Source organism: Arachis stenosperma, chromosome 3, assembly GCF_014773155.1.
Source record: "Arachis stenosperma cultivar V10309 chromosome 3, arast.V10309.gnm1.PFL2, whole genome shotgun sequence".
In the NCBI taxonomy this organism is placed as follows: domain Eukaryota; kingdom Viridiplantae; phylum Streptophyta; class Magnoliopsida; order Fabales; family Fabaceae; genus Arachis; species Arachis stenosperma.
The window spans coordinates 167246869-167263730 of NC_080379.1; the positions used below are offsets into that span (position 1 = coordinate 167246869).

Below are 16862 nucleotides of genomic sequence, written 5' to 3' on the forward strand. Positions count from 1 at the left end.
CCGCTTCTATGGGAGGGGCTCGATATTTTGTCGTCTTTATTGATGATTATTCACGTTTTACTTGGGTTTATTTGATGACTAATCGTTGTGAATTGCCTCAGATTTACATTAACTTTGCCACTATGGTTCGAACTCAGTTTTCAAAGGTCATTAAAATTTTCAGACGTGATAATGCTATGGAATATCGTGACTCCAAACTTTTAAATTTTCTCGCTGAACAGGGTACTTTGTCCGAGTTTTCTTGTCCTGGTACCTCCCAACAAAATGGCAGAGCTGAGCGTAAACACCGTCATATTCTTGACTCTGTCCGTGCGATGCTTATTTCCTCTTCCTATCCTGAGCGTGCTTGGGGTGAAGCTGTTCTCACTGCTGTTCATGCTATCAATAGACTCCCTTCTTCTGTCCTTGGTAACACTACTCCCTTTGAGCGTCTTTATCGTACTTCTCCTGATTACAGTTCCCTCCGTGTTTTTGGTTGTGTCTGCTTTGTCCTTCTTCAGCCTCATGAACACAATAAGCTTGAACCTAGGGCTCGCATGTGTTATTTTCTAGGTTATGCTTCTAAACATAAGGGTTATCGTTGTTGGGATCCTATCTCTTGCCGTATTCGTATATCTCGTCATGTTGTCTTCTGGGAGCATCACATGTTCTCTAGTTTTTCCTCTTTTGAGTCCATTCCTTCTACTCCGTCACCATTTTTACTAACCCAAACGTTGATCTCTTCCCTAGTGATGATACTACAGGGTCTATCCCAACTCCACCCCTCGAGGCTCCTGCTCCACCGCCTTCTCCATCTCCTGATGACTCTAGACCGGACGACGATCCCACTCATACCGTCATGCCTCCTCCTCTCATTCGTTCTTCTCGGGTAAGAAATCCACCTCCTCATCTTCTTGATTATCATTGCTTTTCTACTATTATTTATCAACATGAATCTAAGTCATTCAAAGAAGCCTCCACAAATCCAAATTGGCAAAAAGCAATGCAGGAAGAAATACAGGCACTTGAAAAAGCACATGCTTGGGATTTGGTTGATCCTCCTTATGATCAGAAAGTTGTGGGCAGTAGATGGGTATACAAGATCAAGACTCGCTCTGATGGCTCTATTGACCGTTATAAGGCTCGCTTGGTTGCTCAAGGTTGCACGCAAGAGTATGGTATTGATTATGAAGAGACTTTTACACCTACTCGCCTTACATCTGTTAGAGCTCTCCTTGCCATTGCCGCAGTTAAAAAATGGTCTCTTAGTCAGATGGATGTGAAGAATGCATTTCTCAATGGGGACTTGAAACAGAAAGTCTATATGAAACCACCTCCGGGATATCCTTGTCCTTCTCGTAAGGTTTGTCTCCTTCGCAAGGCGCTCTATGGACTTAAGCAAGCCCCTCGTGAATGGTTTGACAAGTTCAGCACTACCATATGCAATCTTGGTTTCACTTCTAGTCCTCATGAGAATGCTCTCTTCATTCGTAAAAGCGAACGAGGAGTTGTCCTTCTACTTTTATATGTTGATGACATGATCATTACTGGAGATGATGTTGACGGTATCTCTGAACTGAATACCTCACTTCACCATACCTTTGAGATGAAAGATCTTGGTTCTCTCAGCTATTTTCTTGGTCTCGAGGTCATCTCCACAGATGATGGCATCTATCTCTCTCAGGCTAAGTATGCTTCAGATCTTCTTGCTCGCGCTGGGATTACAGATAGTCGCACTGAGTCTACTCCTATTAAGCCTAATGTTCGATTTACTCCTATGGATGGCACTGCTTTGGATAATCCGACTCTCTACCGACAGTTAGTTGGCGGTCTTGTCTACTTGACTGTCACCCGACCAGACATTGCCTATCCAGTTCATGTTCTCAGCCAGTTCTTGTCAGCTCCTCGTGCTACTCACTATGCGGCAGCTTTGCGCATTCTTCGCTACGTCAAAGGTACTCTATTTCATGGCCTTTATTTTTCTGCCCATTCCTCTTTGACACTTCAGGCATACTCCGATGCTGATTGGGCTGGTGATCCCATTGATCGTCGTTCCACTACTGGTTACTGTTTGTTCCTTGGCGACGCTTTCATTTCTTGGCGTGCTAAGAAGCAGACCTTCACCGCTCGGTCAAGCACAGAAGCTGAATACCGTGCCCTCGCTGACACCACTGCTGAGGTTCTCTCGGTTCGTTGGCTTCTCGAAGATCTGGGTGCTCCTCAATCCTCTCCTACTGATGTTTTTTGTGATAACCGCAGTGCTATTCAGATTGCCCATAATGATGTGTTTCATGAACGCACCAAACACATTGAGATTGATTGTCACTTTGTTCGGCAACGAATTCTTATTGATGCTATTCGTCTCATTGCTGTTGGAACACTGGATCAGACTGCTGATATCTTCACGAAAGCTCATCATCCGACTCGTTTTCGGACTTTGTTATCCAAACTCAAGCTGGTATCCTTAGCTCCCACTTGAGTTTGAGGGGGGATGTTAGAGAATCATTAGAATTAATTAGTATCGTTTATATTTATAGCATATCTGTATATTAATTGTAAGATTCTATGTCTTTATTACGTTGATTCATCTAGCACCTATAAATACCCCTTGTATATTGTACATTTGATTACACTGAATAATACACAACACACTTCTCTCAGATATCTCTCTTGTTTCTAACAATATATATATATATATATAATATTGTATTATATTTAAAATTTTACTTTAATTTATGTTATGTATGTAACATGGTTATATAAATTTTGAAATTTAATTTTATTTATTAGATTTTAATAATTATAGGAGCGGGTACCCACATGAACGGGTTAGAATTCAACCATTTACTACCTAGGGTAAGAGCGGAGCGGGTTATTGAAAGGTAGGGCGGGATCGAATAGAGCAAAAATCTGCCCCATTATCACCCCTAAGAAAGAGACAATACGAGATAAAAATAAAATCTAAAATTTTATTGTTTTCACTAATTTTTTTTTGTAAAATTTTAAAACAAAAATATTAAAAAAAAAATACAAACCAATCCCACGCTAACATTTTTAGTTTAATGTTATGGATTTTGTTTTTGGTATAATATCATCATCATCATCAATTTTTTAATTAAAGATCGATAAATACAATTGATATATAGTAGATATTAATTTTCATGGATTTTAGGGCCTGATGGTCATGGTTTGGTTATTTGGGGCCCAATTAGTTGGATCTGTTAGAAAAAGTTTTGATGCGAAAGCCCGTTTCATTTTTAGGGCACAACACAGTTGGAAGCGCGGCGCTACAGCACGCTAGCACTCTATATATAAACGCAGTGTCTCATCTGAGAAATTGACCTCACTTTGCTGAGAGCTGCGCATCCAATACTCAATCCCCATTGAAATCTGCTCCTTCTCCCTCTCTTTAGGTGCGTTATCAATTTTCGTCAATTAAATTTATGCTCCGATCTGCGTGCATTTGACATTATGGATCTTAATTAATTTACTACGGAGGATATTACAATTCACGTTGCCTTTCTTGTTACTTTGATGGATCTGTTACAGTTATGTCATGTTAGATATGCGTTTACGGATTAATTCTTCTTCTCTGGTTGAGTTAGGTTAAGATGTCTCACAGGAAGTTCGAGCACCCGAGACACGGTTCTCTTGGCTTTCTTCCAAGGAAGCGAGCTTCTCGTCATCGTGGAAAAGGTTATATGCGTCTTTGTGTTTGGTTTTCTTGTTTGAGCTAGTTAGTGAAATTAGCTGAAGTATTTAACCGATATGTGTGAAAGAGGTTTTCGGAAATGATATAACCTTCTACAGTTACATGTTTTTGAACGGTTCCTATTTTTTGTTTTAAAAGTTAAAAGGTTTATGGCATGTGCATTTGTTGATGCATAATCATTGAATTGCCATTTCATGTTGATGAGTGAAATTGCTTCCAGAAAGAACTGATTAGTTTATCAAGGCTGGAGTCTTTGAAACGGCCCTTCTATCCAAATTCCTCTGTGGGGATTTTTTGGAACGGAACACATAAAGGAGCCAGAGAATTGGCATAGATTTTGCCATAGGCCTTTGGTATGGAAGCATTTCTTCGTCATTGCATGGAGTTGCTGATATGATTATTGTGTTGCAATGTGTAGTTGGAAACACTTTTTTCTTTTATCATATTTGAGGTTATATCTCCTGTGAACTATATACATTTGCACATATATGTTTTCTATTTTTATTTCTAAAATATATTTTTTCCAATGTTCAAATTTAATATGATTTTCTAATTTCTAATATTGATATTTATAGGAGGGAATATGCTGCATTACTGTGGTTCATGTTTATTTATATGCATTTGTAGCAATTATCAAATATATTTGACCAACTTTATATTTGAGCTGGCTAAAAGTAAGCTTTTATAGTTACATAGTTACAGTAGTAACCATGAACTTTAAATCAGTCATCAAGCTAAATTTATTTTTTAATGAATTACTTAGATTCCAACCTTAAGAGCTGGTATAGATTTCCAGGACTTAACTGTATGGGTTCATTTTTTTCTTCTCTCCAGGCATTTGATATGTGTGGATATTTAATTCTCCATGCTAATATATTTTGCAGGCTTTCAGTTCTGTGATATTTGTTCTTTGTGTACATTAGAAATTTTGATTGCTCCTATTATTGAAAAAGCATTTAGTAGTTAATATAAACGAGTCAAAATCAAATGATTTTTTTCTATAAGACTGATTCATATCTTCTTCTATGGTTTTAAACACTTTTTATACGTTATTATTTATAATTAATATTTAAGCATTAGTAGAATATGTTGATTACCTTGTTCACTTAAAACATCTTGCAATGGATTGTTAGCTCTCTTGCCCAAGGTAAGTAACTAATGGTACTTCCACCTCACTCTTTTGAGCAAAGGTGTTCCAGGCCCTTTTTATTTTGTCTCTTTCTTGCTTCACCTTTACATGAACCTCCTTTGCAATCAGAGAGGACTTTTAGTTCAAATATATATCTGTAATTTTTTAATGTCTGAATGTTTTATATCCGAAATTTCTGTAGTTTTTCCTGAAGTGCACTGATCTATGTAATTTTTCACCTGGTTGATGTGGATTGGGTTTCAATGTGTGTTTTATTCGATCCCCCTTACGAAATTTTCTTTTTGCTACTGCAGTGAAGGCTTTCCCAAAAGATGATCCTACTAAACCTTGCAGACTTACTGCCTTCCTGGGTTACAAGGCTGGAATGACCCACATTGTTAGAGAAGTTGAAAAGCCTGGATCAAGTAAGCATGTTATTTTGTTGATGTCTGTAAGTGGTATCATGATAGCTTCTAGTTAATAATTTTGATAACATGATACTATAGCGAGTGCTCTTGTTAACTATATTGACCAGCTATGGTATTTTGCAGTTATGTAGCTTAACATAATTTTCCCAGTCAATATAAAATCTTTATAGTCCCAAACCTATTTTTTGTTTAAATAATTTGTTTGAACTTAAATACCATAAACAACTATTTGTGAGCTATATCATTTTAGAACAATATGTTAGTTTTCTTTGCTGGCACTTGTAAACATGAATTAAATTTCAATAATATCGCCTTGTTTGATTATGTTTAATTACTAGGTATCTGTATCTGGTGTGGAAAATATTTGCGATGCCTTTTATAATCTTGATATCCCTGCTTTTATAATCTACTCTTAATTATCACCATATGATCATTTTATGTGGATCTAGTATTTTGTTTACCAACTGTGCTTTATCTCTCTCTCTCTCTCTCTCTCTCTCTCTATATATATATATATATCATGGATCGTATTCTATGTAATTACAGAGCTTCATAAGAAGGAGACATGTGAGGCTGTTACCATCATTGAGACCCCTCCATTGGTGGTTGTTGGAGTTGTAGGATATGTGAAGACACCCCGCGGTCTTCGCACTTTGAATACTGTTTGGGCTCAGCATTTAAGTGAGGAAGTCAAGAGGCGATTTTACAAGAACTGGTGCAAATCCAAAAAGAAAGCATTTAACAAGTATTCAAAAAAGTATGAAACTGAGGAGGGGAAGAAAGATATTGAATCCCAACTTGAGAAATTGAAAAAATATGCAACTGTCATTCGCATTCTGGCTCATACACAGGTAAGTCAATTAATTCTATTTTTCTGATATCTTGCATCTTCTCATGTAAACGTTTGATACATTTGGGAAATTTGTGAGAGGTGTCCAGTAAAGCTGAGCCGAGTCATACATCTACAATGCCTTTGTGGCACTATTCAACCATGACTCGGTAACCCATACATCTTTCTTATGTAGCTTACTTTTGATGGTGTCTTTGCCATATGGTGAATAACTCTTCTAATTAAATAAGTAGTATTTGTTTATGATGTCAGGTTTGTTTGTGTTATAAAGGATCCCTCTTTTTTCTTAAATGATTTACAAGCCTCTCCTTCTATACTCTGACGTGATGTGTTTATGTATTTTTTTGGTTTAATGAAGATAAGGAAGTTGAAGGGTCTTAAACAGAAGAAGGCACATTTGATGGAGATCCAAGTCAATGGTGGGACTATTGCACAGAAAGTGGACTATGCTTATGGCTTCTTTGAGAAGCAAATCCCAGTTGATGCTGTTTTCCAAAAAGATGAGATGATAGACATCATTGGTGTGACCAAGGGTAAAGGTTATGAAGGTGTTGTAACTAGATGGGGTGTCACTCGCCTTCCACGCAAGACACACAGGGGTCTAAGGAAGGTTGCTTGTATTGGTGCTTGGCATCCTGCTCGTGTTTCTTTCACAGTTGCTAGGGCTGGGCAGAATGGATATCATCACCGAACTGAGTTGAATAAAAAGATCTACAAGCTTGGCAAGTCAGGTCAAGAATCACACACTGCCATCACCGAATTTGACAGGACGGAGAAGGAGATTACCCCCATGGGTGGTTTTCCTCATTATGGTGTGGTAAAGGATGATTACATTATGGTCAGGGGATGCTGTATTGGACCTAAAAAGCGGGTTCTGACTCTTCGTCAGTCACTATTGAAGCAGACCTCTCGCGTGGCTCTTGAGGACATCAAGCTCAAGTTCATCGACACCTCTTCCAAGTTTGGACATGGGCGTTTCCAGACCACTCAAGAGAAGCAGAAGTTTTTCGGTCGCTTGAAGGCCTGATTCGTTGCTGTTGTAGTATTTTTGCTGTTTGTTATATTTATATGATCTATCAGAACATTGGTAGTCCAAAATTAAAATACTAAAAAGGGGGCACTTTTTACAGTGATGTCTTGGCTTGGAACACTAGTTCTTTTTTTAAGTTTTGCCTGAATTTGTTCCGGTTTTGCATGGATTATAATTAAAATATTAAATTATTTCGAAATACTCGTTCTATTTTATCTTTATTTGGAGAAGTTTTTGTTTATTTTATACGCTCTGAAGAAGTTTCAAAAACAATTACAGGTAATTTGATTTAGTTTATTTATTTTGTTTAAAATAAGTATCTTCTTGTTAATGATTTGGTAATTAAAAGATGATCAATTCTTAAATTTCCTATTTTTGCCAGGGGGAATGAAAAGAAAATTAGACAATTGGTTACTAAATGTAATCTTGTATATATTTATTTAATGGAATTTGTTTATATAGCATTATAATCTTGTTAATTATTTAATATTTTATTAATTCTTCTCGTTAATAAAAATGAATCATTTATTATTATTATTATTATTATTATTATTATTATTATTATTATTGTTGTTGTTGTTGTTGTTGTTGTGTTTCATTTTTTTTTTGTTACAAAAAGTTGAGGTGAGATTGAAATCAATTAGGAGTGAGTCAACTAGAGTTAATTAGTTGAAAAATAGATTTATTTAAAACAAAATTATTATTCTAATCTTTTGAATTTTAAAACTAAAAATGATGTCTGTTATTAAAAAAAAAAAATATTATCCAAATCTTTGGAATTTCAAAACTAAAAATGAAATTCGATATGTTGGAGTTGGCTCTTTTCAATAAATAGCTTTCTCATGTTATTATTCGTAAAAACACACTAGTAATACAAAAGCAAAGCCAAAACGATAAACTTCATATGCTGTAACATTTTTAAATGGATGAATCCATTAATGCATGATCATCCCTTGAAATTGGAAGTACAAACATGATCACTACATCCCCATGTCCAACATGTAAAGTTGTTGTTACCTCAGTACCTCTCCCGTTGCGGGTACCACTGCCTCCGCCTCCGTCCCACACGTACTGTAAGGTTCTAACTTTGTTGTTCGCTTGTTAACTAACAGAAACCAAATAACAATTTCGGCAACCGCGACGGCAAGTCCTCCTCCCCTCCGTTCTCGTTTCGAGAATGGCGCCGTTGTACGGTGCTCTAAGGAAACTAAGAAGCAGAAACATACTCCAATTCCCTTGCATCTCATGCTGTCGCAGCTTAGCTTCTGTCACCAAATCCCACAAAACGCCACCTTTACTATACCACGCAAACAAGAAGATTTCACATTTGATTCGAATCGGTAGATTAAGCGAAGCCAGAGCACTTTTTGATTCCATGAACCAACGAAACACCGTTACTTGGAACTCGATGATGAGTGGTTATGTGCATCGCAGAGAGATTGCCAAGGCACGGCAACTGTTCGATGAAATGCCCCAAAGGGATATCGTGTCTTGGAACCTCATCATTTCGGGTTACTTTTCATGCCGCGGAAGTAGGTACATTGAGGAGGGTAGGAAGCTGTTTGATGAAATGCAGGAACGTGATTGTGTTTCTTGGAACACAGTTATCAGTGGGTATGCCAAGAATGGGAGGATGAAGGAGGCTTTGAAGCTATTTGATGCCATGCCTGAGCCAAATGTGGTGTCCTCCAATGCTTTGATCACTGGGTTTTTGTTGAATGGCGATGTGGATTCAGCTGTTGAATCTTTTAGGAGGATTCCGGTGCGCGATTCAGCTTCTTTCAATGCGCTTATATCAGGGCTTGTGAGAAATGGTAAGTTGAATGTTGCTGCTAAGATTTTGCATGAATGTGGGGAGGGAGATGATGGGAAGGATGATTTGGTTGCAGCTTACAACACCTTGATCGCAGGATATGGCCAAAAAGGTATGGTGGAAGAAGCTCGGTGCCTTTTCGATGAGATTCCAGATTATCAAGGTGAAGATGGAAATAAGAGCGAAAGGAGATTCAGGAGAAATGTGGTCTCATGGAATTCAATGATGATGTGCTATGTGAAAACAGGAGACATTGTTTCTGCTAGGGAGCTCTTTGACAGGATGACTGAGCGAGATACTTGTACTTGGAACACCATGATCAGTGGCTATGTTCAGGTGTCAGATATGGAAGAAGCTTCGAAGCTTTTCCTTGAAATGCCAAGTCCTGATGCACTTTCATGGAATTCAATAATATCCGGGTATTCACAAAATGGTGATTTAGGACTTGCAAAAGATTTCTTCTTGAGGATGCCCAACAAAAACCTGATTTCATGGAACTCTGTAATAGCTGGCTATGAAAAAAATGAAGATTATAATGGTGCTATTGAGCTCTTTTCTCAGATGCAACTTGAGGGAGAGAGGCCAGATAGACACACTTTATCATCAATTCTCAGTGTGTGTGCTGGATTGGTGGATCTCTACCTTGGTAAACAGATCCATCAGTTTATCACAAAGATTGTTCTTCCTGACATGCCAATAAATAATTCCCTCATTACCATGTACTCTAGATGTGGGGCAATAGCTGATGCATGCATTGTGTTTAATGAGATGAAACTTTATAAAGATGTGATCACTTGGAATGCCATGATTGGAGGCTATGCATTTCATGGCCTAGGTTCCGAGGCTCTGGAACTTTTTAAAGTGATGCAGAGGCTTAAAATTCACCCTACCTATATAACCTTTATTTCGGTCTTGAATGCATGCGCTCATGCAGGATTAGTTGAAGAGGGGAGGAGGCAATTCAGTTCCATGATTAAGGACTATGGTATCAAGCCAAGAATTGAGCACTTTGCCTCTCTCGTGGACATCTTGGCACGGCAGGGGCAGCTTCAGGAAGCTCTGGATGTGATAAAAAGCATGCCATTCAAACCTGATAAGGCTGTGTGGGGTGCATTACTTGGTGGTTGTAGAGTGCATAACAAGGTAGAATTTGCACAAGTAGCAGCTGAAGCTTTGATCCGTCTTGAACCAGAAAGTTCAGCTCCTTATGTGTTGTTATATAATATGTATGCTAATTTAGGGCAGTGGGATGATGCTGAGCGAGTGAGAGTGTTGATGGAAAAAAATAATGTCAAGAAGCAGACAGGGTATAGTTGGGTAGATTCTTAATCATGCTACTGATAGAGATAATCACATTCAACTTAAAACATTGTTATTATTGCAAGGCAGGATAAACGAGTTTCTCTGCCTCTGGAAAGTAGATATTCATCTAAGTATTAGTTTGATTGACATGAAAGACAAATAGCTTGGCTTCTGGCAAATTTTCAGAGGTAACTGAGGTAAGTTTGTATAGTATTTCTTTGATTCTTGGTTAACCTGTGAAATTCTAGCATTTACATGCTGCTCTCATAGATCACATAAATAATGTTGCGTTTCTTTTGGCAGAGATATTTTCCAAAATAGCAATAACTGGTCTCAACTCAGAAGATCGGTAAATTGTTACGATTTTTCAACTGCATTTAAATTTTCTTTTGTGAGCTAAGCAGAAACTCAGTGATTATGAAACTGATGTGCAAATATCATCATGATTGCATGTCTACTTGGCAGCTGGCAGCTTCCGGCATCGCCTGCACTCGGATTGTGTAGTACGGTTACAAGTGGATGTGGCGCTGGCAAATTAATTTGAAGTCATGAATAATGGCAGTAGGAAAGTATTGCCTATATAATAACAGAAATAGCTGCAGTCTTCCCTTGCAAAGTTGAACAGCTACTATCATGTTTTTGTTATGACTATACCAAATAATTTGCAGTTGTCAAGAGATTTAAGCTTCTCAAAAATCTCGTGTGCAGCTAGCTAGGCAATACGTAGAATCTGGATTGAAAATAAAGCATCAAGCTCTGATGGAAATTGACCTCAAGAACCCATTTTGCACCTTATGTTCATAGAGAACCAATGTTAATATTAGGCTTAAACATACCTCAACAATTTCTTTGTCAAATGAAAAATTCTGATTGTTCATTTTGATAGATGTAACGTGTTACCAGATGTTAATGTAAATTTGCATCATGTTAATGCTTGATGGCGAATTTACCATACTTTTGCATTGAATTTAGGGGGTCATTGGAGAAATTTCTGAATAAATTTAACGTTAAATGTACAATAGGCGAACTTTCATCCCCCCACCACCAAGAGTCACTGCCTCACTGGTGGGTCATTTTGGTTTAACAGTGAAATGGAAAGGAAGAATCAATAACTTATATTGGTAAAACCGGATTCAAATTCAAATTTAATACCATCTATTTATCCTTTATCCCACCCCAAGTGTTGTTGGCTGTGAGTATAGCGCCCAAATTACGGCTACTTAACAAGGCCAGGAATGCTGGAGTGACAGCCATATAAATTATAATACAACCATCTCATCGTCCAATGTCCATTCCACGTATTACTCAGACTCAGTTAGCAACAAACTTATCACCTTTTTCTTAGCTAGTGTAGAGAAACATTAAGAAAGAGCCACAACAGAAACAAGCAGCCTAATAAATATAAATAACTCTACAACCGAAGGATTGGTTTGGATACAAGTGATTGAGGAGGTAGGACTCGCTAAATCTGTCGACAAAAATTTAAACAAGACGTTTAAAAGAATGATAAGATTCAAATTGCAGAAACTCATAATAGTTGTACATCAATAATATTCAATGACCGAGCCTTTTCAATCATCACTACACAGGAAATGAAAGCATTGAGGATTGTGTTATAGGCAAGATATCATGCTTTTAAATGAAAACCTTTTAATACAATGAACAAAAACTTAAACAGCTACACTACAGGAAATTATAAGAGATCAGCAGCTCCCTTTGATTTATAATCTAAGAGGCAATATATAAGCACAAAACTCTTTATCCTTTCTAGACGTTGATCATCAAAAGCATATTGAATTTCCCTATCTCACTACAATGTTTGTGTACCAAAGAATAAATTGGCAAACCGAAATGTGAATACGGTCATGTCTGAACTACTGGGCTGAGGAGGTAGAAGCAACGTTACCCAAACCCATCTTTTGTCCCAACACTGTAAGCTGCTCTACGAAGTCCACTCCAGTCAGGAGTTCTGTTGCCCCGTATATAATGTGCTTAGGAGGCTGCTGTTGTTGTGAAAGCTCTTGCAGACTGCAATATTCAACATAATTACCTCCACCGATCATGAATACAATTGCTTCCTTAAAGGGCCCCTTCAGATGGCTGCTACTTGTTCCTGAACCAGACTTAGGAGCACGTGGATCAAATATAAGATATGAATCTATTTCGGGATTTGGCCTTCCTTCAATCAAGGCTTCAACTGCCCTTGCCAATGCAAGCTGCTTGTCACCAGATAACAGATTTTTAACACCAGCTGTGACTACACTAATTGACTGTCCATAGAGCTTCTCAGCCCAGTCAACAATGTTACTTCTACTGGCAGAGTTTGCCGATGCAAAGGACGCGTTTAATGCCTTGATCTTTTTCACATACTGAAAAGCAGCAGTATCAACCTCTGACTCTCTTAGTGCTGCCTCCACAGTGTCCACTTCTGATTGATTAATGGTTTCAGAGGAAATAAGATACAGGATGGCAAAACGAAGCTTATCCATCTTGGTGCCCGGTCCCTTAAGCACGCCAAGAAGGTCTTTCCATTCAAGGGTCCCTCTCATCATTGCATTCTCTGTCTTCACATAATTATTGAGCGCTCTCTGTTTAATCTCACTCAACAATGTGGTGGCAATGTTGGTATGCTTATCAATAACCTGCTTCCTTTCTGTCAGCTCAGGCAGCGAGTTCACTGCGTTCATCAAATGCTTTGTGTTACCAATCAAGTCTGTCCCATCGAACTCCGCACCATGTGTCCCACCAGTCCTCTTGTTCACCTCATCCACATCCTTCTTATACTTATTCAGCTGAGTCTCAATCTCCTCCGCAACCGCTGGAAACTCCAGCGACCCATTTGCAGCCCAAAAGGGGTCAGAACTATCCAACTCATAAGACCTCATCCCACCCTTCTCCCCTTGGACATTCAACCTATTCAACCTCAACCCAAGCACATCATGAACCAGTGGCCGGTACCTAAAATCATGCTGAATCGCCACTGCCAACTCAAAGTTCCTATCGAAGATACACAACACTGGCCTCTGAAACGAGCTAACAAAATTCCCAGCCTCACTAAACAAATTGTTCTTAGACAGCAAATGATCCCTTAGCCTCTGATCCAATGCAGATGCAACCATCTCAGCTGGTCCACCCCTAGGGCACCTAATAATTGGCACAACAGCCAAAGTGGCGAGAACACAGAAGAGCCCATTAACAACCTTCTCCACAATCCCCTCAATCTCCCTGTCCCCAGCAGAAGGATCATTAAGCTGAACAAAACAAGACTTATCTGCCAAGGAAAACAAATTGTCCTCAAGAGTGATGAATTCCAGGTACTGATCGTGGACCTTGGAGATCCGCTGGATGGAATCGGAGGCAAGGGTGCCGGATGCGAGGTTTTCGAGGAGGGGGCGGGGGATGGAGGTTGAGAAGTTGAGGTGGAAGGAGTGGTAGAGGGAGCGGGATGCGTCGGAGAGGATGCGGTTGATGTTGTTGGGAGTTGGTTGGATGAAATAGACGGCGGGGACGTCGTGGACGGGGTTGCGGTCCTTGTCGATGAGGAAGTAGAGGGTGACGCCGTGCTTGCGGAGGTCCTTGACGTGGATCAATGGAGAGAGGATGTTCTGGCAGAACCTGTCGTAGATCAGGATCTTGTAAACCTCCTCGTTCGCCGTCGTCGATGACGCGTTTATCGGCTGGTTCAGGTTCAGCATCCTCGCGATGCATTCTGGATCCGATTCAATCAACCAACATCAAACACAATGCATTGAATTGAAAATGGAGTAATCATTCATTTGAATTGAGAGCAAAAGAGGAATCATTACCGGTTTGCTTCTGGCGGAGATTGAGAGACATGGTTGGCTGGTCGGTTGTGTTCTATGGATCTGAAATTTGATGGTGCAGTGTAGAACAGTGAAGATGATAAAATCGAATTAAACCGAGGGTTTTGGTTTGGGATCTGTGGGAGCGTCTACGAGATCCACACCTATAGATCCTAAGTGGTTTGCTCCATTTTGCTCAGGACTTGAAAGGACTCGACTCGAGTATGCTAACAGTACCATAGAAAAACTTAATCTATTATTATATCGCTATATTTTATTATTATTTATCTATTTTTCACTTATATTGGTATTATTATTACTAATGTTATTATTACATTTCCTTATTATTATTATTATTATTATTATTATTATTATTATTATTATTAAAAATTTGTTTATTATGATATAAAATAAAGACTTTTTTATCTCACTATTTTAAAAATACGTGTATAATTTTCTTTACAAGACTAAAATAATTTATTAAGTACTTTGACTACAAATAATTTTAATTATTGATCACTACTTATTTACCATTATTAAAGATTTACTAAATTATAACAATTAAATATTATTTAATTTAAATTAATATGAACAATTCTAAATATAAATAATTGAAGCATCATAATTAATAATTATAAATGTATTTAAATTCTAAATGTCAGTTCTTTTAATTTGTTAACTAATTTTATTTTAAAAAATTCATTAAATTTAAATGATTGACTAAAAAAATTAGAATTTAAATGACTCATTATTAGTTGTAACTATTAATACAATAAAAGTATAAAACTTTTAAATTTTATAAAAATATTTATAATAATTATAAATACACAACAAAATCTTAATTATTAATAAAATTAAAATAATAATTACAACTAAAATTTATTAATTTGTGTATAAAGTTCAAAAATTTTTCTTGTACTTGTTAGTTATTTTCAATCTTATTTGTTATTCTAGTTATATCCATGGCAAAATATAATAAATGCAATACAAATTTTCAAACTTTATACAAATAAGTACAATAGTTAAAAAAAAATTATAGTAAAAAATTTTAAATTTTATAAAAATATTTATAGTGATCATTGTTTACAACTTTTTCAACTCGTTTTAACTTAAATAAATTTTCATCATACATATAGGGCCAAATTTTTAATTACTATAGTTATGATATGGACTCATATAAGTCAATAATATAGAATCTGAAATATTAGTTTATAACGGTTCAGTCTCTACTTTTTCTACCAAAGACAAAATCAATTTTAAAATTATTATATAAAGGATATTTTGGTATTTTTATATTTAATGTGAAAAAATATTTACCTTTTAAAAATAAATTTGGAGTTTCAATATTTTAAAATTAAAAAACAAATTTGTAATACAATTAAACAATTTTACAGGTAAAAGGGCATTTTTTATATTTTATAATATCAAATATTATTTATTTATGATTAACAAATTAAATTACTAACTGTTTAATTTATTTAAGTTATAAAAAAATTAAATTACTAACTTGATGACACTGAATATTTGTATGTAAAAGAAGAGATTTTAAATTTAAATATTTATTTTTTTTATTATATGTATGTGTATTTTTACAAAAATACAAGTTTATAATTAAGAGTGTAGATTTTGCTAATATATTATTTTTTATTTATTTTGAAAGAATTAAAATCAGACTGTAATCAATATATGTATGTGTAACCTTTTTGTCTTTAATTACTATATTAATTTAAAATAAAAGAAAGATTGAAATTTTTCATTTTAAATATATAAAAAATTAAAAGATTTACTATATTTACTTAATTAATAGAATTAAATGAATAATAAATTAAATAATATCATCGTATTATTAATAATTGTATTACTCATGACATATGTAGTTACCAATATTTATCTACAAATTAGTTTAAATATATACAAATTACATAGTTTGTAAATAACAATTTCAAATTTGATATTTACTTCCAGTGATAATTTTGTTAAAATATATGAATTAATTATATATTTTTTTGGTAGCATTAAAACAAAATAAACAAAATTGATACCATTTTTTTCTTTTTATCAATATAAAAAATAAAGAGATAACTGATTTTTTTATTTAGAATTGATATTTACTTTTATATATATATTAAATAAATTAATTTTATTAAATACGTATTTATCACAAATAAATTCATATTTTTTATATTAAATTTATATTTACAATTATTAACATAATTGGGCTATCTTCTAATTCACTCATTATAATTTTATCAATTTAGAGACCATTTATATAATATTAAAAATTAGTATAGGAAAATCATTATAACCACAAAAAATAACATATTCTCTTTGGTCCTTAAAAAAACAATTTATATTTACATGTGATTAATAGAATGTTTTTTTATATATATATATTTTTGCTATTAGGGCCTTTGCCAAAAATTTGTAGCCAACACTTTAAATTGGGTGATGATGCGGATTACTTGTAAACTAGTCTTCTGTTATAGTTTTTTGTTATGATTAACAATTTTCAAGACACTTAAAATTTATTTTCAGGTATTTTTTGCTGAACAGAAAAGAGAAGATATACCAAATTGGAACCTAATTTATTAGTTTCCTTAAGATAAATCTTATAATAAGGTTCTATACATATATATATATATATATATATATATATATATATATATATATATATAATAAAGTTAATATCTAACATATACATGTGTATATACATGTGTATATGTGAAGATATGAATGGTTATTTTATAAAAATTATATGTCTAATTACGTTATTTTTATGATATTTTTATTGAGCATATATTTTTATATCTTGTATC

At 35.5% G+C, this 16862-nt stretch overlaps 3 protein-coding genes across 3 annotated transcripts; 2 read left to right on the forward strand and 1 right to left on the reverse strand.

The window, feature by feature from the left end:
- The first annotated feature begins 3308 nt into the window (after positions 1-3308).
- Positions 3309-7327, forward strand: LOC130969219 (60S ribosomal protein L3). Its single transcript, XM_057894860.1, has 5 exons — positions 3309-3392; positions 3585-3675; positions 5135-5245; positions 5795-6099; positions 6457-7327. The coding sequence occupies exons 2-5, from the start codon at positions 3591-3593 to the stop codon at positions 7123-7125; spliced, it is 1170 nt and encodes a 389-aa protein (XP_057750843.1). The 5' UTR covers positions 3309-3392; positions 3585-3590; the 3' UTR covers positions 7126-7327.
- A 687-nt stretch (positions 7328-8014) lies between these two features.
- On the forward strand, positions 8015-11254 carry LOC130968263 (pentatricopeptide repeat-containing protein At1g62260, mitochondrial). Its single transcript, XM_057893443.1, has 3 exons — positions 8015-10440; positions 10547-10592; positions 10709-11254. The coding sequence occupies exon 1, from the start codon at positions 8306-8308 to the stop codon at positions 10268-10270; it is 1965 nt and encodes a 654-aa protein (XP_057749426.1). The 5' UTR covers positions 8015-8305; the 3' UTR covers positions 10271-10440; positions 10547-10592; positions 10709-11254.
- A 483-nt stretch (positions 11255-11737) lies between these two features.
- On the reverse strand, positions 11738-14272 carry LOC130968264 (SEC1 family transport protein SLY1-like). The gene is made up of 2 exons (XM_057893444.1): positions 14050-14272; positions 11738-13952 (listed from the first exon to the last, which is right to left on the reverse strand). Exons 1-2 carry the CDS (start codon positions 14078-14080, stop codon positions 12118-12120), a joined length of 1866 nt encoding a protein of 621 aa, XP_057749427.1. The 5' UTR covers positions 14081-14272; the 3' UTR covers positions 11738-12117.
- Positions 14273-16862: the final 2590 nt, after the last annotated feature.